This window comes from Trachurus trachurus (genome assembly GCF_905171665.1).
Source record: "Trachurus trachurus genome assembly, chromosome: 21".
Classification (NCBI taxonomy): domain Eukaryota; kingdom Metazoa; phylum Chordata; class Actinopteri; order Carangiformes; family Carangidae; genus Trachurus; species Trachurus trachurus.
Genome location: NC_139899.1, coordinates 32,446,743 through 32,469,691, shown reverse-complemented (window position 1 = coordinate 32,469,691; position 22,949 = coordinate 32,446,743). Strand labels below are relative to the sequence as shown.

Genomic DNA, 22,949 nt, shown 5'->3' with positions numbered 1-22,949 from the left:
AGCACTGCACTGCACTACACTACACTACACTACACTACACAGCACTGCACTGCACTACACTACACTACACTACACTACACTACACAGCACTACACTGCACTACACTACACTACACTACACTACACAGCACTGCACTGCACTACACTACACTACACATTTATTTATCGTCTATTTATTGTAGGCCATACAAACCGCGACAACCTGCTGCTTGTGGGATTAATAAAGTTGTTTTGAATTGAACACATTTAGGATTAGGAAACACATGAATGAATGTAGCCTATTACTGTAGATAGCAGTTAATGTTTACTACTCAGAGTTAGTTAATACATTATTAGTTATTAGTTATCATTATGTATGCATTACTCAGCATTAATTAACACATTAGTTTATATATTAATGCTTAATAATGTTACTAACTAACCCTTATTGTAAAGTGTTACAATAACAATATATCAATGTACGGTAAACTTCAGCTCTTCATATAAAACCATTGTGTCACCTGACCACACACACACACACACACACACACACACACACACACACACACACACACACACACACACACACACACACACACACAGCTGTGCATCCAGCTGTGCTTCAAACCCACTGAGTCAAAGAAGTGTAGAGAGAGAGGACCCCCCCCCCCTCCCTCAGAGACCACACCTGTCATTATTATTTACTCATTATATTCATTTCGTGTAAGTGTGTACAGCGCCGTTTGATCTCATCGCCCTCATCGTGTGTGTGTGTACTGTATATGTGTGTGTGTGTGTGTGTGTGTGCGTGCCCCAGTGGAGTGGAGAGTAAACACTGTTGCTGGGTGGTGTGGCACTGGAGGAAATGCCCCATTAGGTTTTGAGGGAGGGAAGGGAGGAGGGAGGAGAGGAGGGAGGGAGGGAGGGGTGAGATCGATGCAGGAAGCTCACTGATGTGTTGGCCTCTTTCATTAACTGTCCATAATGAAACTACACACACACACACACACACAGAGACACACACACAAGCTGCTTCATGTGTGAGTGATTTAACGCCGCGGCAACACAAACAGGACAAATATGAAAAACAAGGATTCAGGCTCTCTGAAGTCTCCAGTTTGTTGTTTTGTCTCGGTGGAAGTCAAAGTGCTGAGGCTCCGCTTTTATTTCTTTTTCCTCCAACTGAGAAAAAAACAAAAACCATCTGTCAACCTGAACCTTCCTCCTCCTCCTCTTCCTCCTTCATCATCACAGATCCGTCTTTGCTGCTCGTTTTCAGAGAAAGTTTTAAAGCTCCGTTCTAAATCCCAGTAAATATTTACTCCTCCTTCTGTTATTACTGGAAACTTTACTCTTCGTTTCTGTTTCTGTTTCTGTTTTCTGTTTCTCCACATCTCCACAGCTCACGTGTTTTCTCAAAGTGTCAGGGATGTGGTCTGCTTAACTTTAGAAAGGGTTAGAAATAATTAATAGGCCCCACTGTATATTACCCATAATTAGAGTTCTCATCAGGAAACTTCCTGGGAAATATTTTGGAAACTAATTTAAATTTATGGACGTGGAAAAGTAAAGTGTCAGAAGTAGAAGGAGAAGAAATCCTTCAGAGTCACAGAGGCTGAAATCTGCAGAGTGACGATGACGATGCTGCTGCTGCTGCTGCTGCAGGACCTTTACTGATTCATCCTCTTAAAACACCTTCAGGTCAAAAGTCAAACTGACAGATCTCAAGTTTATTCTGCAGGAAATTCAGTCTCTGACTTAAAGATTTGAGATTAAAGTTCATTAATTCAGCAGCAAAACAGTCTGAGCTCAGGTCTGATCTGGATCAGAGCTGCTCAGTCACAAAGTTTGGACTCTTCAGTGGTTTTCCTTTATTTTTTCATCACTTTCTACATTGTAGATTCAAACTGAAGACATTAAAACTATGAAGGAGTTTTGTTGTAAACACAGAAAGTGTTGATTAAAACCAAAGTGTTCTCTGTCAGCTGACCTAAACCCAGCTGAGATGGTTTCTCCTGAGCTGACAGATACATGGATTTCTCTTTGGGGATTAATAAAGTCATTCATATTCATATTAGTAAGAGCTCAGCTCTTCTGGGAACTCCTTCAGCACTGTTGGAGAACAAAAACCATCCAGGTGACGATTCGACCTCAGAATCTAAAGGGTACAAAAAGCTGTCATCAAATCAGAAGGAGGCTACTTCAAAAAATCTAATATATTAAACATATTCTGCTTTATTTACCACTTTTGTGTTTACTACACAACTCCACATGTGTTCCTTCATAGTTCTGATGTCTTTAGTTTGAATCTACAATGTAGAAAGTGATAGAAATAAAGAAAACCCACTGAATGAGACGGTGAGTCCAAAGCTTTGACTGGTGGTCGTGTGTCTGAAAGAAAACGTGTTATAAACGAGCAGAAAGAGACTAAATCCACTAAACCTGGACTTTGTGTCTTCTATAAAACATGAACGTCCTTTAGCAGCTTCAGATTCTGAATAATGAAGTTTTATACACAGTTTATTCATGGAGCTACAGGAGCTAGTATGTTCCAATGACAGCTCACCGACTCCCACATGACAGGACAGGAAGCTCCATCAGTATCATTCACCACATGCAGTCAGCTGTTTGATCTGACTCAGCGTTTAGGAAACTAACTTTTGTTTTTTCTCCGACCAGCTGATGCATCGAACATTGTTACTTTAGCTCGTAGCTGCTCTTGAACTGGTGTTTATTATTATTTTGAGGCGGGACTTCGAAAATACGCTGATTAATCTGGTCCCTCATTGACAACAGTGTTCTGTTACTGCCTGTGTCTCGGTGCAGCGCGATGAGCAGAGACCTCTATACTGCAGATATTATACTTAAAGGTATAATATTAGACAGAAAGTCACGACAGTATCATCACTGTGAAATACTAAACAAATATAAAATGCTTAGCTTTGATAATCTAATGATGTATTCTAATGTCCGTCTAGTGTACAAAATGATTCATAATGTTGCCCCTCCCCCATTGAAAACCTTTGTTAAACTCTGCTCTGAGCACTCCACCAGAGCTTTAAGATCTGTCTCAAGTGGAGATTGTAACATCCCTAAGCGTAGCTCTGCCTTTGCTCAATCTGCCTTCTCTTTTAAATCTGTCAAATCATGGAACAATCTTACAACTAATCTGAAACTCTGTACAGACTTCAATGTTTTCTCCCGGGAAGTCAAACAATGGATCCTAAGAAATCAGACATGTCAGCATTAATCATGAGCCTAAATTATTTTTAACCTTGGCAAAGTGTGAAGTATTTTAATAACTGTATGTTTTGTTAACTGATATGAAATAGGACTATGTCCTGAGTGTTTGTGATGTGTGAGAGGGTGTATGCATATGTGTATGGATGTTTAGAATGCTATGTAAATTGATAATTCTTATATTTCTATTGTTCTTATTCACCTGCCCAGGGACTACGGATGGAAAGTAGCTAGTAAGCTAAATCCGGTACAAGGCATCTCGTCTCATCTCGAGACTAATGTTATTTTGTACATTGTCCCTGATACAAATAAACTTATTAAACTAAACTAAACTAAACGTAGGAATTCCCCCCATCTAGCGGTGCGGTTGCATATCTGAACGTATTCTTGATGTTGCATTCATGTGAAATGGGGCAGACGTCAGACAGACAACAGACGCTGCATGTAACAGGATAAACAAGCGTCTATGTAAACAACAATACAGGTGACAACATGTTGTCATGGTGATGTGGTATTGTTTTACCGTCTTTCTCTGGTGGAGTAAAATGACATCCGGTTGGTTTGCCGACGGCCGTCTGCCTGACTGCACCTGAATGCAACACCAGTGCCTCCGTCCTTCCTCACACTACACAGTGGTGACAGTTTTAACAGGCCGTTTCCGTGGTTACCTACGGTCACGATGCAACATGGCCGCCTCGGTTCGGTGCGTCGCCCACTTCTGTATTTGTAACGACTTGTAACAACTCATTCTAAGGAACCAGAAAGCTTTCATTTGTAGCAGCTGTGATTCACCTTCAGTGAAATACGGATTTATGAAAGACAGGTTTGATTTTTGATCATAAAAAGCCAAATAAGTTACATACACACTGGGACTTTAATGGGCATTTGTATAGCTCATACAACCCCACTTCACAAAAAGCTGGACTGTCCCTTTAACTGTCTCAGATAGTGATATCAAACAGTTCCTTCAGATTAAACCTGGAGCACCAAGTTTAGGCTGATCCCACTGTTTGAGGCCCGCTCGTCCAGTTTGAGTGACAGTGCCCCCCCCCCCCGGCCGACGCCCCACAATGCAAAGCGATTATCTCCCACATACTGTATAGGCTGCACCATATGTCATAAATCAGAAACAGGCCGATGCTCAAACCTTTTTTCTTTTTTTTTTAACCCATTTTTACATCTCAACATGAATCGGGGGGCTTGTTTTGTGGCTCCGCCCCCCCATACCCTAACCTCCTCTTCCCACCCCCCCCCCACCACCACCACCACAGAGCAGCAGCAGCTCCTCTCTCTTCCTCCCATCCAGAGGAAGCTGTGGTGGCACCATTAACACATTCCTCTGCTCCTCGCACACTAAGAATAAAGTTCACTCTCCTAACGACCATGTTGTGACCCCCCCCCCCCCCCCTTTACCCTGCCCCCCCCCCCCCCCTCCTCCTCCAGAGACACAGGCAGATGAATTGTGGTGAAACACTGTTGATTTATTAATGAGAAACGAGGTGTGTGTGCGTGTTGGTGTTGCTGTCTTCAGCTCAGACCCCCCCAGGTTCAGGCTCCGCCCCCCCCCCCAAAACCACCACCACAGACCACACATGTGTCCCATCTGCCACACACACACACACACACACACACACACACACACACACACTGATAGTCAGTAATGTGACGCTCCTTTGTGTTTCGGACAATGAGACGGTCCAAGACTCTGTGACAGCCAACCACAGCACAGACTGGGAGACGAGTGTGTGTGTGTGTGTGTGTGTGGTTGTGTGTGAATTTGTGCATGTGAATTTGTGTGTGTAAATGTGTGTGTTCCTGTGTGTGTGTGTACAGTAGCGTGAGCTGTTTCTGCATCGTTCGGGGCTCTGGGAGATCTGACTGTGCCTTCAGTCTGCAGGTGTTGTGTGTGTTTGTGTGTGTGTGTGTGTTCGTTTCTCTGTGTGTGTGTGTGTTTCTCTGTGTGTTCCTGTGTGTGTGTGTGTGTGTGTGTGTGTGTGTGTGTGTCCGTGTCAGCAGCGTCACATTTCTCTCTGACTGACGTGACTCTTGGTTCATACGACTGTAGCAGTGAAGTGCCACAGTCCCACAGCTGATTTGGCAGAGAGGAGGCGGCTCTTATAAATTATTTCTTTATTGTTTTTGCTAAATTGATTTCTGTGTGTGTGTGTGTCCGTGTGTGTGTGTGTGTGTGTGTGTGTGTGTCCATGTGTGTGTCCATGTGTGTGTGTGTGTGTGTGTGTGTGTGTCCGCTCACCGTGGCTCAGACCCCAGGAGTGCTGGACTAGAACAAGCAGTAACAACCACTGGGCTCCTCTTCATCTTCTTCCTCCTCCTCCTCCTCCTCCTCCTCCCGTTGCCATGGCAGCAACAAATGGCTCTTATCAAAACAATGTGGACCTCGTCTCTCCCTCTGAGCCGCTGATGGTCCAGGTGTAGCAGCACCTGGCCGGGGAGGAGAGAGACAGAGAGACGACAGGTGTGAGTGATGCAGAGCTGCATCCTCCTCCTCCTCCTCCTCCTCCTCTCTCCGGTCGTCATGGCGTTCACATCTTTGTGGTCACCATGGTTACTATGATCAGATGATAAAGATCGTGGCTTCGTTGCGTTTAGCTTCAGGGGAAAGGAAAGGAAAGGATGCTGAGCTCGGTTGTCGCGGTAACGGCGTAAACAAACAATCACATCGACCTTTAAACGTACGTTTTATACGCACTTTCACTTCCTGTCATGATCGCCACGACCACTAGGTGTCGCCTAGCAACAAAACCATCCATGTTACTGTAACGACGCTAAAGCAGGAGATCGTTAAGTATTAAAAAAAAAAAGACTAAAACTGGTCAATGACTTTACACTCAGGACATAAATGTTACTGCTCAGACTAAAGCTAACTATACCATAATAATCTGCACCACAGCTACAGCGGTTAGCTCATTCACTGACTGAATATTAATTAGAAAATATTTAAATAATAATAAATAAATAATAATTGTATTATTTTTCTTAACCCTCCTGTCGTCCTTCTGGGTCAAATTGACCCAATCTGTTCCCTTTCTCTCTTCCTTCTTTCCTCAATCCTTTCTCCTTTCCTTCCTTCCTTCCTTCCTTCCTTCCTTCCTTCCCTTCGGCCTTACTTCTTCTTCCTTCCTCTTTTGATCCAATTGACCTGATCTGTTCCCTATCCCTCCATCTTTCTTTCCTTTTCCCTTCCTTCCTTCCTTCCTTCCTTCCTTTCTCCCTTCCTTCCTTCCTTCTTCCTTCCTTCCTTGAACGAATCTGTTTCCTCCTTCCATCTTTCTTTCCTTCCTTTTTCCATTCCTTCTTTCCTTACTTTCTTCCTTCTTTTTTGACCCAATCTGTTCCCTCCCTCCTTCTAGCTTTCCTTCCTTTTTCCCCTTCCTTCTTTCCTCCCATCTTTCCCTTTGTCCTTCCTTCCTTCCTTCCTTCCTTCCTTCCTTCCTTCCTTCCTTCCTTCCTTCCTTCCTTCCTTGACCCAGAAGGGCAACAGGAGGGTTTTAAGAAACATCTATAAACATTCACCAACTCTTGACAGATTAGTTGTTTTTCTTTGGCAGAAAATGAAACGTCTGCAGGTTTCAGACTGAATTATATACAAATAATCAATCAATAAGTATCAATGAGATGAAAACAGGTGAATAGACTGAACAGACGTCATACTGTAACGTAGCTGTCAGCTGCTTCTTCAAATAATGTTTTAGGTTTTTTTTTCGTTCAAACACAGAGTTAAAGCTGAAAAGTAAAACTAATAAACACTTAGATCTGCTCAGAGAGATAAATACCATCTCTCCCTCCTCTCCCTCTCTCTCTCTCTCGGTGGCCTCTTCCCTTCTTCTTCTTCTCCTCCTCTGCTGCTGGGTGGAGTTTGGGCTTTTTGGCAAACCACAATTAAGTTAATTGTTTAATTGCAGATAAACAGAATGAATACCACCCACAGACTGAATGAAAAAAATATGCAGCAACGCAACAACAGTGTGCGTGGCGTGCACACAGATACACGTGTGCAACCACACACACACACACACACACACACAGTGACACACACACACACACACACACACACACACACACACACACACACACAGTGACACACACACTCAGACTGGTCTAAGTAATATAACGTGTGTACAGTTTTTCATCAAAGAAACATCATTTTACACAAAAAAAAAGAAAAAGAGAAAATGTTAAATGCGCAGTGACTCATCTACTCCCTCCGCCTGGATCACAACCACACACACACACACACACACACACACACTCAAATACAGAGAGAGAGAGAGAGAGAGAGAGAGAGAGAGAGAGAGAGATGGAGAAAGAGAGGAAATACATAAAATACACACTGATTAACAGGAAAGGTGAAGTCATGCACAAAACTAACAGAAAAGTGATTTTTCCTTCATTACATATTTATCTCTGTGTTAATGGTGTCTCTGGTGGTCACACACACACACACACACACACACACACACACACACACACACACACACACACACACACACACACACACACACACACACACACACACACACACACACACACACACACACACACACACACACACACACAGAAAGGAAAGAGCAGAGAGAGTCGAGGCCCTGGAGAACCAGAGCTCATTAAGGAGAAGATGAATATTTCATGTTCTATAATTCTTTCATAGTTCTGCGTCGTAATTTGCCTTGATTTACGTTTAAAAGAAAACTTTTTTCATTTTACTGCAGTGCACTCACAGAGCTGCCAGGAGAGAGAGAGAGAGGGAGGAGAGGGGGGAAGAGAGGAGAGGGAGAGAGGGAGGAGGAAAGACTGGGACGGAAAAGAAGGAGCAGCAGAAGTTTTTCAGGAATATTGAATCATGTCATGAGAAGAGCCGGTCCGACCGCAGGACTCCACAGGCTGCGGTTCACAGAGATCAGAGTATTGTTGTTGCTGCACAGGGACATGGGGGGGGGGGAGGAAGAAGAGAGAGAGGAGGAGGAGGAAGAGGAGGAAGAGAGAGGAGAGGAAGTGACAAGAATCAAACAGATTCAACCTCCTGTTTGCATCGAGGAGAAATCACGACTGATTCCGTCAGAAAATGTGAATCTTACAGGAAATAAAATAACTGAATGAACGAACATAATAAATCTAAAGTCACTAATAACACATAAAGTTTCTCATTGTTCACACTCTACTACGATAAAACTAGTGTCTACTCTACAAATGCAGCTAAACACACCTACTTGTATTAAAAGAAGACATTTATTTATTTATACACCCCTTTACAACAATCCTTTCGGTGTACCAAAGTGCTTTACAGAAGGTAATTAATAAAAAGAAGAATAAGTAAAAAAACAAAAACAATCAAAGAACAGTGAAAGCAATAAAATACAACAAAATCAAATAAGATAAAATAAGATAAAAGTGTCATCTTACTACTGGGTATTACTGTAAAAGCCATCCTAAATAAATAGGTTTGGTTTTGATAACTTACCGGTATATAATGTCTGTCGGAGCTAAACCATTTCATATATTGTACAGTAGTTTAATGTATAATATGCATCATATTCCATAAGCTCATCCTGTGTTTTGTACGTTTAAAGCTTGAACAGTAACTATAGTTAAAACGTTAAAAACAATCGTAGTGACGTAAAAAGTAAAAGTTTAAAGTTGTAAACAACAGAAATATAAAAAAAAGCCAGGAAGTAGTCTATACTTAAAGCAGAAGTAAGTGATATATTTGTGTTAATATAAGTCTTAAATAGTTCTATCTTCCGACAGCAATCACTTACATAGAGTGTTTGGACTGAAACACGGGTCTGTCAGTCACTCTGCTCTGCTCTGAGTCGAGGAGAAAACATTTATCGTATCCTACAGTTTTTATCCAATGAGGAGAGAGAACGGCATGCAGAGCTGTGTGTGCAGCCAAGGAACGCCGTGAATGTGGTGACGTAGGGACGAGGACTGTTACGGAACTCGTATTTTTCCGACCGTGAAGTGGTACCAGTTCGATCTGGTACGAGTTCACCGGTCAGAAGTTACGAGTGGCCGTTATAGTGACTTTCACCGGTAAAACAGGTCGGAGAAACACGAGTGGGTTGCCTGAAACGCTACAAAGTCGTAAGTTGTGACTTGAAGCTGTAATTTATGATTTCAAAAGCCTGCCTGGAACGCAGCATTAGCGAAAACGACCGGACCACTCACTTCTGCTTTAAGAAACAAGTCTTTAAACTACTTTATATCAATTTAACATGTTTCATCCATCAGTCAGTTTGTAGTTAGTGAATAACTCTCCCATCTTTGACTTTTAAAATTCAGACTCATCGATCAGTCATCATGAGAAACTGGTTGTTTAGTTCTTTAACTCTGATGCGTTCAGGGACTCAAACCTGCAGCTTTTTAAATCAACACATGGTCATGTAGGAAAATCTAAGATTAAAAGTATGAAAACTTCATCAGTGAATATATTATATTCTAGTTACCGTGACCTCCGTCTGTCCCTGAGACCTTCGCTGACCTGAACCAGGACGGCGGTCCGAGACACGACGTCGTCACTGTGGAAGGAAACGACATTTAAACCTGGCCTGGGGCATCTGGCCTGTGTGTGTGTGTGTGTGTGTGTGTGTGTGTGTGTGTGTGTGTGTGTGTGTGTGTGTGTGTGAGACGTTCGGGGTCATCGCGGAGTTTTAAATGTCACTGTTGAGTCAGTCTGTTAATTATATTTAATGAAACTCAGACGAGGTTCAGCGACTTTCACCTGGATCCAATGATGTTTCACCACAAGTGGTTACGACTGATCCACGATCGGTACTGATTTATTATAACTGAAACACTAAAACACTGTAGTTAGTATACCTACAGCTGAGAGAGAGAAGAGGAGGAGGAGGAGGAGGAGGAGGAGGAGGAGGAGGTGGGGGGGTGTGGGGGTGTGGGGGGGGGGCAGCTGGCATCCTCCAGTTGGGGGCTGATTTGGATGTGGAGTCATGTTGGTTTGGCAGCGGCTTCACTTCATTAGTGTCCCGATGCATTAGACCTGAGGAGAGAGAGAGGAGGGGGGGGAGGAGGAGGAGGAGGAGGAGGTGAAGCTCTGCTCTACGACATCATCATTAGGACATGAGGGAGACCAGGACACTAACCCCCCCCCCCCCCCCCCCCCCCCCCCTCCTCCTCCTCCTCCTCCTCCTCCATCGATACAAGACTGTGTCTGGGTATCGATCCAAGAGCCTGAACTGTCAACACCAATAAACACAGACGAAGACGAGAGAGAAGAGGAGGAAGAGGAAGAGAGGTGGGGAAGGAGGAGAAGTGGAGGAGGAGAGAAGGAAAAGTGGGGGAGGAGGAGAAGAAGAAAAGAAGAAGAGGAAGAGAGGTGGAGAAGGAGAAGGGGAGAAGTTGAGGAGGAGAAGTGGAGGACGAGAGGAGGAGAGGTGGGGGAGAAGAAAAGAAGAAGAGGAAGGGAAGTGGGGAAGGAGGAGAAGGGGAGAAGTTGTGGAGGAGAAGTGGAGGAGGAGTGGGGGAGGAGGAGAAGAGGAGAAGAGGAGAGGTGGAAGAGGAGGAAGAGCAAAGAGGAGAAGAAGTGGAGGAGAGGGGGAGAAGAAGAGGAGAAGAAGTGGAGGAGAGGGGGAGAAGAAGAGGAGAAGAAGAAGATGAGAGGGGGAAAAGAAGTGGAGGAGAAGAGGAGAAGAAGTGGAAGAGAAGAGGAGAAGTGGGGGAGTATAGGAGGAGAAGATGAGAGGTGGAAGAGGAGGAAGAGCAAAGAGGAGAAGAAGTGGAGGAGAGGGGGAGAAAAAGAGGAGAGGATAAGAAAAGAATTGGGGAAGAAGAAGGAGATATGAAGTGGAGGAGGAGAGAAGGAGAAGAAGGAGAGGAGAAGAAGTGGAGAAGAAGAAGAGGAGAATAATAGAAGGAGTAGAGGAGAGAAGAGGAGCAGAAGTAGGGAAGGAGAAGAGGAGAAGAAGTGGGGAGGCAGAAGAGGAGAAGAAAGAGGAGAAGAGGAGAGAAGGAGGAGAAGAGGAGTAGAAGTGTAGTAGAGGGGGAGAAAGAGAGGAGAAGAAGAGAAGTGGAGAAGAAGTGGAGGAGAGGGGGAGAAAAAGAGGAGAAGAAATGGAGGAGAAGAGGAGTAGAAGTGCAGTAGAGGGGGAGGTTTCACAATCCCCTCCATGATTTACCCTCAATTTAGTTATTAAGTGTCTGGGTGAGTTTGTATGGGGGATGTTTGTGGCTGTGTGGTCCTCGTTAGAGAGAGAGAGGGAGAGAGAGAGAGAGACATAGAGATATAACTGAGCCGTCGGTTTCCCAGCATTCCCTCTGTCTTCCCTCTCTATCTCAAACTGTCACGTCGGGTGAAGGAAGGAAGGAAGGAAGGACGGACGGAGGAGAGGATTTGGAGGAGGAATGACACAAAAAAAATAAAAAACCTACTGAATTCCTGTAAATTGGTCATCACCCCCCCTCCACCACCACCACCATCACCACCCACACCCCTTTAGAGAAAAAAAAAAAAAAAAAAAAGCCCCTTGCGAATGAAATCGGAGCAATTTCATGGTCTGGCCTGCCCTCAATATTATTTAAGTAATACCCTGTTATTATTGAAGAGAGGGAGAGAAAGGCGAGTGACTATTATCTTTATGTGGGTCCTTTAATTTTAATGCGCCACAGATTTATAGCTGGGCATTCCAGTGGGAGCCCCTCCCTGCTCTTAAAGAGAGGGGGAGGGAGGGGGAGGAGGGAGGGGGAGGGAGGGACGACACCACACAGCTCACAAACAACCGACGAGTCCACACTCTCCTCTCTGCCTCCCAACACGACACGACACGACACGACAGGGCAGGACAGGACGCCATGCACGCTGCTGCTGCTGATGCAACCACCTATGCAACCACCTTTACAACCATCTATGCAACCGCCTATACAACAACTTATACAACAACTTATACAACCACCTATGCAACCACCTACATAACGACCTATACAACCGCCTATGCAACCGCTTATGCAACCACCTATACAATCAATCATTATCATTTTTATGTTACGTGTAGGGACTACAGATGGAAATTAGCTGTGAGCTAAATCTGGTGCAACCATCTTTTCATTTTTCCTGCAAATTATTAATGTAATTGCACACTGTCCCTTATTAAACTAATAAACTAAACTAAACTACAACCACCTATGCAACCGCCTATACAACCACCTGTGCAACCGCCTACATAACCGCCTATACAACCACTTATACAGCCACCTATGCAACCGCCTATACAACCACTTATACAACCGCCTATGCAACCACCTATACAACCACTTATACAACCGCATATGCAACCACTTATACAGCCACCTATGCAACCGCCTATACAACCATTTATACAACCGCCTATGCAACCGCCTATACAACCACTTATACAACCGCATATGCAACCACTTATACAGCCACCTATGCAACCGCCTATACAACCACTTATACAACCGCATATGCAACCACTTATACAGCCACCTATGCAACCACCTATACAACCACTTATACAACCGCATATGCAACCACTTATACAGCCACCTATGCAACCACCTATACAACCACTTATACAACCGCATATGCAACCACTTATACAGCCACCTATGCAACCGCCTATACAACCATTTATACAACCGCCTATGCAACCGCCTATACAACCACTTATACAACCGCATATGCAACCACTTATACAGCCACCTATGCAACCGCCTATACAACCACTTATACAACCGCCTATGCAACCACCTATACAACCAATTATACAACTGCCAATACAACCACCAATGCACCTATGCAACCGCCTATGCAACCGCCTACATAACCACCTATACAACCACCTATGCAACTGCCTATACAACCACCTACTGTATACAACCACCAATGCAACTACCTATGCAACCACCTATGCAACCGCCTATACAACCACTTATACAACCACCTATGCAACCACCTATACAACCACTTATACAACCACCTATGCAACCACCTGTGCAACTGCCTACATAACCACCTATACAACCATCTACAAAACCACCTATAGAACCGCCTATGCAACCACCTATACATCCACCTAACCACCTATAAAACCATTTATATAACTGTACGTTACCACCTAGGCAGCCACCAATATAATAACTTTTATAACCACAGATGCAACCACCTATAGATCCACTTGTATAACATCAATATAACAATGCACTCCTCGAGCCACTTAACCACCTATTCAATTATCTACAGTATAAAACACTTATTTAACAACCTACACAACCAACTGCACCACCTACGTCACCACCTACAGAACCTCCACCTTCCAATTATACATAACATTGTGTACTGTATATGTGGGCAGGGATACGTTGTTAACTTATGTACAAGAGACAGTACATAAAATACTAAAACACAACTGAAACTGCTGCTTTAGAGTCGTTTTCCCTAAAATATTTGAATTAGAAGTTTTCCTCTATTGTTTCTTCACTGAAACATTTCAAACTGACTTGTAAAAAGTTGCTCATCCACATAAACATCACACACTTAAACGTTTGCAGCTGTTTCAGACTGAATCTAATTATTAATCCAAAGTAATTACTCCCTCCTCCCCCTCCCCCTCTGTGTCCTCTCTATTGAATGTGCTGGTTAAAAAGTGATGGGGTGTCATAAGTTTGTCAATGAGACACTTTGTGGCGACAGGAGGTGGTTGGCCTTTTACTAGAGCTAATCTCACACTCATCAGGTCAAAGGTCAAGAGCGAGTGTTGGACTGGAGCAGGTTAATAGACCGTGACACCTGAGAAACCACACACACACACACACACACACACACACACACACACACACACACACACACACACACACACACACACACACACACACACACACACACACACACACACACACACACACACCTCTGTTCACCTGCAGCCACAGCTACTGTGAGCTGACAACACATTCCAAATGGGCAACCTTCCATGGGAATTATTGGGAATTAACTGGAAATTGGGGGTCATTTAAACAAACTGTATCACAACCAAGCATAAATGTAAATATTTTGTTTTGTCATAAGCAGCAGACATCCATGCAAAATAATACAATTAAATAAAAAACATGACATTTGAACAGATTTATTTGTGAGTAGAACTTTATCAAGTTTTAATTCTTGTTTGAACAATCAATTATTTTACTGAACAACAGAAAACATGAATGTTGAGTAAAATATAATATAATATAATATAAAGGAATAGCATATAGATATTCAAGTGTACTTGCATTAAATCTGGTTGTTTTAGCCAAGATTATGCTACAATATATTTTCCCCAACTATATTTAAGTTCCCTGTTTATAGGGCCAATTTTGTAAATTTTGGATTTATTCTCATTTATTCCTGTTTATTCCTCTATATTCCCGTTTATTCCTATGAAAAGTTTCACACACACTCTTCCTGTGAGATGTTGTTGTTGGTGTGTGTGCTCCAGTCTTGATCAGGGGTCACTGTGCCCCATTAATCAGCTCTTCTGTCTGTCCCGCCAGGCGCTGCACCGGCCGCCGCCCGTGGCCGCGCCCATGAAGGAGCACCACCGCCTGTCCCCGATGCGCGAGGAGCCGCTGTCGTTGCCGGGCGGCGAGGACGGGTCTCAGACCGGCGGGGGAGGGGCCGCGGGGGGGTGTCCCCCCGGGGGCGTCGGCAGCTCTGGAGGCAACAAGAAGCCACGGTCGCGCACTAAGGTACAGACGTTAGTATAATATCCATAGTATCGATACCACCGTTGGTATTGATATTGATCAATACTTGTGTGATAAGATCGATACGTAAAGGGATAGTTCAACGTTTTATGTGCAAATTGGCCCATTGCCATAATCCCTATCATTTTAGCAGTAGGTTCGTTACCTTTAGTTGTCGATGCAAGCTATTTTTAGAACGGCGGAGCAGAGCCGTGAGCTGCTCAGAGCTACGCTACGGAGGCTCATTATGGGATTTCTTGGTTTCCCTCATCAAACTCATCAAATACACAATCCAACAACTCCACAACGCTCTGGTGGACAAGTTGTGACCTGCACATTCACCACGCTATGAGATAATAACACAACGTTACCACACAGAGTTGTTTTAGAGGGAAATTCATGCAAAACCACTGATGCGCGTTGCCTTCAGGGACAGTTTTTCATCAAGCAGTCTCTGCATTTATTTCATAAAACAACTCTGTGTGGTAACGTTGTGTTATTATCTCATAGCGTGGTGAATGTGCAGCTCACAACTTGTCCACCAGAGCGTTGTGGAGTTGTTGGATTGTGTATTTGATGAGTTTGATGAGGGAAACCAAGAAATCCCATAATGAGCCTCCGTAGCGTAGCTCTGAGCAGCTCACGGCTCTGCTCCGCCGTTCTAAAAATAGCTTGCACCGACAATTAAAGGTAACGAACCTACTGCTATGACTATAGGGATTATGGCAATGGGCCAATTTGCCAAAATGTTAAACTATCCCTTTAAAGGGATAGTTCACCCAAAATTCAAATTTCACTCATTATCTACTCACCCTCATGCCAACTAAGAGCTGTGAGAATTTTCAGAGTCCTCCGTTCCTTCTCTGAGTTACGGGGGGGTCTGCGCAGCAGTATTTGTCCATATAATGGTTGTGAATGGACACCAGAGCTCTTCGTCCAAAAAGACACACCAAAAAACATCCAAATACCTCCATACTGCTCGTCTGTAATGTCCCTCTTGTATTGAAGCCCCGACATGAGAAATTGTTCCGAAAAAAATTAAATAAGTCTATATTTTAAGCTTGTTTGTAGCGGAAGCTCCCAGTGTCTCAGTTCACTGCTCTGCCTGTGTAAGTGCAAATCTCACGTGATTTGCACTGACCGGCGGAACAATTTCTCATGTCGGGGCTTCAATACAAGAGGGACATTACAGACGAGCAGTATGGAGGTATTTGGATGTTTTTTGGTGTGTCTTTTTGGACGAAGAGCTCTGGTGTCCATTCACAACCATTATATGGACAAATACTGCTGCGCAGACCCCCCCGTAACTCAGAGAAGGAACGGAGGACTCTGAAAATTCTCACAGCTCTTAGTTGACATGAGGGTGAGTAGATAATGAGTGAAATTTGAATTTTGGGTGAACTATCCCTTTAAGTTTTGGTTTCTCTCCTCTACAATCAGTATGCAACTCCTGTTACAGAGTGGCTTTGCAAACACCGCTCCTCTCTCACTTCACATCTTTTTATTATGAACATAATGGTGATTAATTAATAAAGGAAACATTTGAAAATAATTCAATGATCATGAAAATTCAAATGTTCATTCAAATTCGCATAAATATTGATGCATTCATGTTTTAAATTATGATGCATTGCTCTCCCCTACACAAAAGTAGATGTTATTACTAGTACCAGCAGAACTGAGATCAACCCCAACTGTCAGCACTTTTAAATCCAGGTTAAAAACATTTCTCTTTTCACGTGCTTATAGCTGAGCTCTTCTAAGAACTTAAAACTTTATCTATTTTCTTTTATTTTACTTTTATTTGCTCTTGCTTTTAACTCTGTTTTTAGTGTTTTGTTTGTTTTTTATGCTTCTTTTTTTAATGTTTTGTCTTTATGTAAAGCACATTGAGTTGCCTTGGTATGAAATGCGCTATATAAATAAATAAAGATGCCTTGTAACTAAAATTGTACTGCAAGTAAAAAGTTTGGGTATTGGTATTGGTATTGACTTGGATCGATCCCAATTATTGCGCACCCCTAATAGTCATGTTCTTCACTGTGTGCATTTATGTTTCTAACTCTGGCTTTCCTGTTTCTCCCCGTTTCTCCCCGGTTGTTCCCGGTCCTTCCTGCTGTGTGTCCAGATCTCCCTGGAGGCGCTGGGCATCCTGCAGAGCTTCATCCAGGACGTGGGGCTGTACCCGGACCAGGAGGCGATCCACACGCTGTCGGCCCAGCTGGACCTGCCCAAACACACCATCATCAAGTTCTTCCAGAACCAGCGCTACCACGTGAAGCACCACGGCCGCCTCAAGGAGCTGGGCGAGGGCGCGGCGGCCAGCGGCGGCGTGGACGTCAGCGAGTACCGAGAGGAGGAGCTGCTCTCCGGCTCCGAGGACCCGGAGAGCAGCGAGGACGGAGCGGAGGAGATCTACCCGTCCACCGAGGCCGGCGGCGGCGGCGGCGGCTCCTCTGGCTCCGCCTCCAGCCACTCGTCCTCAGGAACCAACGCCAACGCTCAGGACGACGCCGCCAAAGACAAGAGCTCCTCGTCCAGTCCCCGAGAGCAGGCCGACTACCAGAGGTAGAGACTGACTGACTGACGGGGGGAGAAGAGGAGAAGAACACTGCAAAAACTCAAAGGATATTTGTCTTATTTCTAGTCAAAATGTCATTTCTAGTCAAACAAATGTCATTATACCTAAAATATGACTAATCACGTTAAAAAGCAGCTTGTTTTTAGACACTTTTTACTCATTTCAAGTCTATTTTCATTTGAAATAAGTAGAAAAATCTGATAGTGGAGCAAGTTTTTCTTCCTTATTACAAGCACAAAAAACTTCTTTTCACTGGCAGATTTGAATTTGATTTTAAAATTAGTTTGAAACAAGTGAAACTGATCTAAAAACAAGTTCATTTTTAGGTGATGAGTCTTATTTTAAGTGGAAAGAGATTAGTTTTGACTAGAAATGAGACATTTTGATGAGAAATAAGACAAATATTCTTGGAAAGATTGTGAGTTTTTGCAGTGTAAAGGATCTACGATACAGAAACAAACTGGAAAAACGAGGCTGCACAGAAACTGTAGGAGACAGAAGCGTCTCCGTCGGCTGACCACACACACACACACACACACACACACACACACACACACACACACACACACACACACTCTCTGACGTCTGTGACCTCCGACCTGTGGACTGGATCACCTCAGACACTGTGAAACAGTTTTCCCACAAATGTTCGAATACTAATTCACTCCAGACTTTTCAGATTAAAACAAAAAAAATAAAAACAAAACAAAAGAAAATGAAAAAAAATCTCCGAATCAGCCAATCAGCAGAGAGAGAGAGAGAGAGAGACACTCCACGGACTTACAGGCCTCCTCTTTAAAACAAAAAGGATAAAAACTGAGCACAGTCCCACAGGACACACACACTTCGCTGATCCACAGACTGGGTCCTGGAAAACTCCCATGATCCCTCAGGATGTCGATGATCCTCAGGATCCACAGGACTTCCTGTTCATCATCGTTTCATGGCTGAATAAAATTTAAAAAAAAGGAAGCGACCGACCGCAGCATCCTGTCCTCACCTCACCTCACCTCGGTCCAATCTCAGCACTTACTCTTCACACACACACACACACACTCCTCATCATGTGGATGTCGTGACCTCGGTCTCTCCGTCTTCGGCCTCATCTCGTAAAAATAAAATAAAGACTTTGAGCTTCAGAGATGAGTCACAGAGAGACGCCGCCGGTCTGGCCGGAGGACGGTGGACGGACATCAGGAGGATGTGGCGTAACGTGGGCTGGGTGGGTGAGGTGGAGGGGGAGAGGGAGAGGGGGAGGAGGGGGAGGATGGAGGGGACACATCACCATGACAACACCCGCAAGGAAAAAAAAAGAACAAGAAAAAAGGCAACGCGTTTCCACTGCAGGAACTTGGGGTAACTTAACGGGGCCGAACAGAGTCCCTGCCTGGGGGTCGGTACTCAGATCGGCCCTGAAGAAGTCCCGGTGGGGCTTGTTGAGATTTACTCTGTGCTGATTGGTCAGACTCAAAGCAGGATCATGTGACGCTAAGAGAAAGCCCTGAAATAAGCGGCATTTTTAAAACCCAACGTTACTAAAAACAGAAAAACGACCGGAAAAAAGAGAGAATAAGTCAGTAAAAGATGAGAGTAGTAGTAGTAGGCCTGGTAAACATTTTTTTTTTAAATGTGATAAATAGGCGATCGCGGGATTATGTGACGATCCCATCTTTTTTTATTTTTTTTTATTTTAGAAAGTACGACAGAGTATTAGGGCCAAATTGAAAAAAAAACCCCAAAAAATGTAATAAATTTACGAGAATAAAGTCGTACATTTCCTACGAGAAAAAAGTCGTAGATTTACGACTTTATTCTCGGAATGCTGGCCTTCAATTACTTTTGAAAAAGGGCCGCCTTTCCGAACCCAAAAAATGGTGCGCATTTCGAAGGGGGTCACTAAAGGTGCGTTCACACCGGACACGAGAGTTGGGATTTCTCATCTCGAGCGACAGAGCGAAAAAACGCTCCGTCGCTCCGTCGCTCCGTCGCTGCTGCTCGGAGCCCCAGCGGTTTTTCGCCTGGGCGATTAAACGCTCAATCGCTCGTTTGCATTGACTTAACATGTAAACTTGTCACTCGTTCGAAAAACAAAAGGAACGCAGCTTGAGAGGGCTGAGTGAGAGGACGGTTCCTGTAAAGGTTCCTACCCCCCCCCCCCTCCTCCTTTTACCAGGAACTCCTGCAGTGGAAACGTTGCTCCTGACAACACCCGCAAGAAAAAAAAAGAACAAGAAAAAGTCACAAAAACATAAAAAACAGGGAAAGAGAGAGTGAGAGCAGCGGAGATGGAGCGTCCAAACAATCAGTCTTTATGTGCGGTGTCCTCCCCTCCCTCCCCCCTTCTCTCTCTCTCCTCCTCCTCCTCTCTCTCTCTAATTGGCGCCCACAGTCTTGTGTTGCACCACACCTACCCGCACTTAAACTTCACCAACCCTATTTATTGCTATCTTTATCCATGATTATTATTATCATTATTGTTATTATTGTTGTTATTATGGTTAGAGTTGCTGTCATCGTGTTGCTATTTTTACGTTTTTATTTCCATGAGGGTTTTTTTTTTTTTTTTAAATATTGGTTTTTCTTGAACTGGGCGGTTTGTTTGGGGAACAAGAGACATTAAGAGAAACTCAGACGAAGAGGAGGAAGAGGAGGAGGAGGAGAGAAAAAGAAGCAGTTACTGAGTGTTGTAGGGTATAAAAAAATTATAATAATAATAAAAAAAACTCCTGTCATGTTGTATTATGCCATTTTTTTATAGTTCTGTTTCCCAAAAATAGTATATATAAAAAAAAGAGTTGAATAAAAAGCGAAACTGTGCTTTTTGTGCTGCAGTTGATGACAATCGACTTTTTGAGCCATTAAAGAAAAGTGGCAGGTTTGAGTGTGTGTCTCACTTTTAATGTAAATGTAAATACCCATGAGACGACGTGGGCTGAATTAATTAATTAATTAATTAATTAATTAATTAATTAATTAATTAATTATTACTGCTATACTTTTATTTTTCTTGTTGCTGAGTAACTTTAAGTGTTTGAGCCAGAAGGTTTTTGTTTCTTCTTCCTTATGGACGACTCAGTGAAATCAGTTCATCTTCTGTTCTTCAGTCACATTCAGAGTATTTAAAGAGAGAAATCTGTTTTTCTGTTTCTTCTTGTTGTTGCTGTTGTTGCTGTTGTTGTTGTGTGTCTGGTGCAGTTGTGTTTAGGTATAAACAACAGTTGTGTTGTCGATCAGCTGCTACACTCACAAACAGACGATCGACCGCTCCGTATACGACAACAACAACCAGCTTTTTGTTTCTGTTTCTGTGCGACAGGAATCAGGGTTCGACTCTAATGAAACTTCTTTCATCCAGTGTTGAAGTCAATTAAAATTTGTGAATTCAAAATAATACGGTGTGATTTTGTTTTTTTATTATTAATATTTCACTCACACACACACACACACACAGAGAGACTTGTACACACACACACATTTTGTAGCTGTGGCCAAGTCGTCGTCGTCCAAGCCAATCAATTAGAGTCTGTGTGAAGCCACAGGGCCCAGAGGGAGGGAGAGGGGGGTAGAGGGGGGTGTTAGGAGGGGTGCGGGAGGGGGGGGGGGGTTAGGTCTAATAAGTGTGTATGGAGTGACAGTAATTCACACAGGAACACAGCCAGCTCTGGTTCTCTCCCTCCGTCCCATTGGAGCAGAAGAGAAGAGGAGAAGAGCTGCAGGAACAAACAGCAGCAACACAACCAGGAGGAGGAGGAGGGGGGGGGGTCACACACACAGTAACACATTAACACACACACACATAGAGTAGAAAACACAATAGAAATAAATATAGAAAACATAGAAAACTCAACAGTGGAAAACACACACTTTAGAAAACATACAGTAGAAAACACAATGGATAACACACATTAAAAAACACAGACACATTAGAAAACAAACATACAGTAGAAAACACGGTAGAAAACATAATAGAAAACAGTTGAAAACACACACACACACACATTAGAAAACACAATAGAAAACACACACATTAGAAAACACACAGTAGAAAACAGCAGAAAATACACACTTTAAAAAACAGAGTAGAAAACACACATTAGAAAACACACACACACACACATTAGAAAACACACACACACACACACACATTAGAAAACACACACACACACACACACACACATTAGAAAATGCAGTAGAAAACAGTAGGAAAACACGGAGAGTAGAGAGTAGAAAACACAATGGATAACACATTCGAAAGCAGTAGAAAACACACACACATTAGAAAACACATTAGAAAACACACACACATTAGAAAACACATTAGAAAACACAATAGAAAACATGCAGTAGAAAACACACACTTTAGTAAAAACACAATAGAAAACAGTAGAAAACGCAATAGAACACACACAGAGAGTATTAAAGGTGTGTGTGCAGCAGCAGCCTCTGACATGGTCCTGATGTGACAGTAGAGAAGTTGCTATTAGGAATATACACATTTATAAATACACAATATGTAAAAGAAAGAGAAAACATGTGTAGAAACATGTGAGGAAACGAGTTTTAAACTTACTAACATAATGTGAATAAAGGAGTTGATACGTGGTGAGTTCAGGTGCAGGTCGGTGTGTTGGTTCGTCTCAGTACTGAAGCTGAGGTTCCTAACATCAGGTTCAAGTCCCTGTAGTGAGTCACCTGATTCACCTCAGAGGTCAAGAGGTCACCGATGGAGTTATACATGAACGTAAAGTTATCTTCTTAATCTTGTGCATTTTCTTCTGTTCTGTTCTTTTATATAACGGCTTTTTAATGAGCTCATCTGCAGAATGATGAAAAAACTCTTTCAGACACGACTGCACTGGTTTTATCCATCAGCACCGCTGCAATGCATCATGGTCAATATGGCATGGTGAGCGTCCATCAAACTAAACTATACCAAACTTAAAGGATAATTTCCGTTTTTTACAACCTGGACCTTATTTCTAGCATAAAATAAGATCATTTTACTCACCCAGAAACTTTGGTGTCATTTGGAGTTGTTTTGACGAAATTAGCCCCAGTGGAGCGGCGCGTATATCCGTATAATGCGAGAGCACGGGGCACCCAATGCAGCCTCTAAATAACACATTATCCGCCGCAAAACTCGTTCATTTCGCCAATATTTTGTTATGATACACTAGTGCTATTCCCCTCCGAGCCCGTGGTGGCATGTTATCAACATGCTGCGCCTGTAGGTTGACTACTAACCTCCGACCTGGATGATGTCATCTCTGAGCGCTGCCCGGCTCATTCTGATAATAATCATTCTGCTTTGGCATTCAGGTCCATTTTTATCTCAACTAGCCGGAGCTTTAGTGAGTCCAGGTTGAGGAGAGGAAGCCTGTGGAAGCTGAACTTCATCCAGCTGCTCATTCTGTTCTGACAAGTCAGAAACACGCAGA

The 22,949-nt window shown here is 43.3% G+C and overlaps 1 protein-coding gene across 1 annotated transcript in view; it reads left to right on the top strand.

The window, feature by feature from the left end:
• Positions 1-17,502, top strand: part of satb2 (SATB homeobox 2) — a gene marked incomplete at both ends in the record, with an annotated part of 55,058 nt that extends 37,556 nt beyond the window's left edge. Inside the window, 2 exons of the mRNA XM_083996072.1 lie at positions 14,718-14,933; positions 17,059-17,502. Of these exons, the coding sequence (XP_083852198.1) occupies positions 14,718-14,933; positions 17,059-17,502 (660 nt within the window). The remainder of the gene's footprint in view (positions 1-14,717; positions 14,934-17,058) is intronic.
• Positions 17,503-22,949: the final 5,447 nt, after the last annotated feature.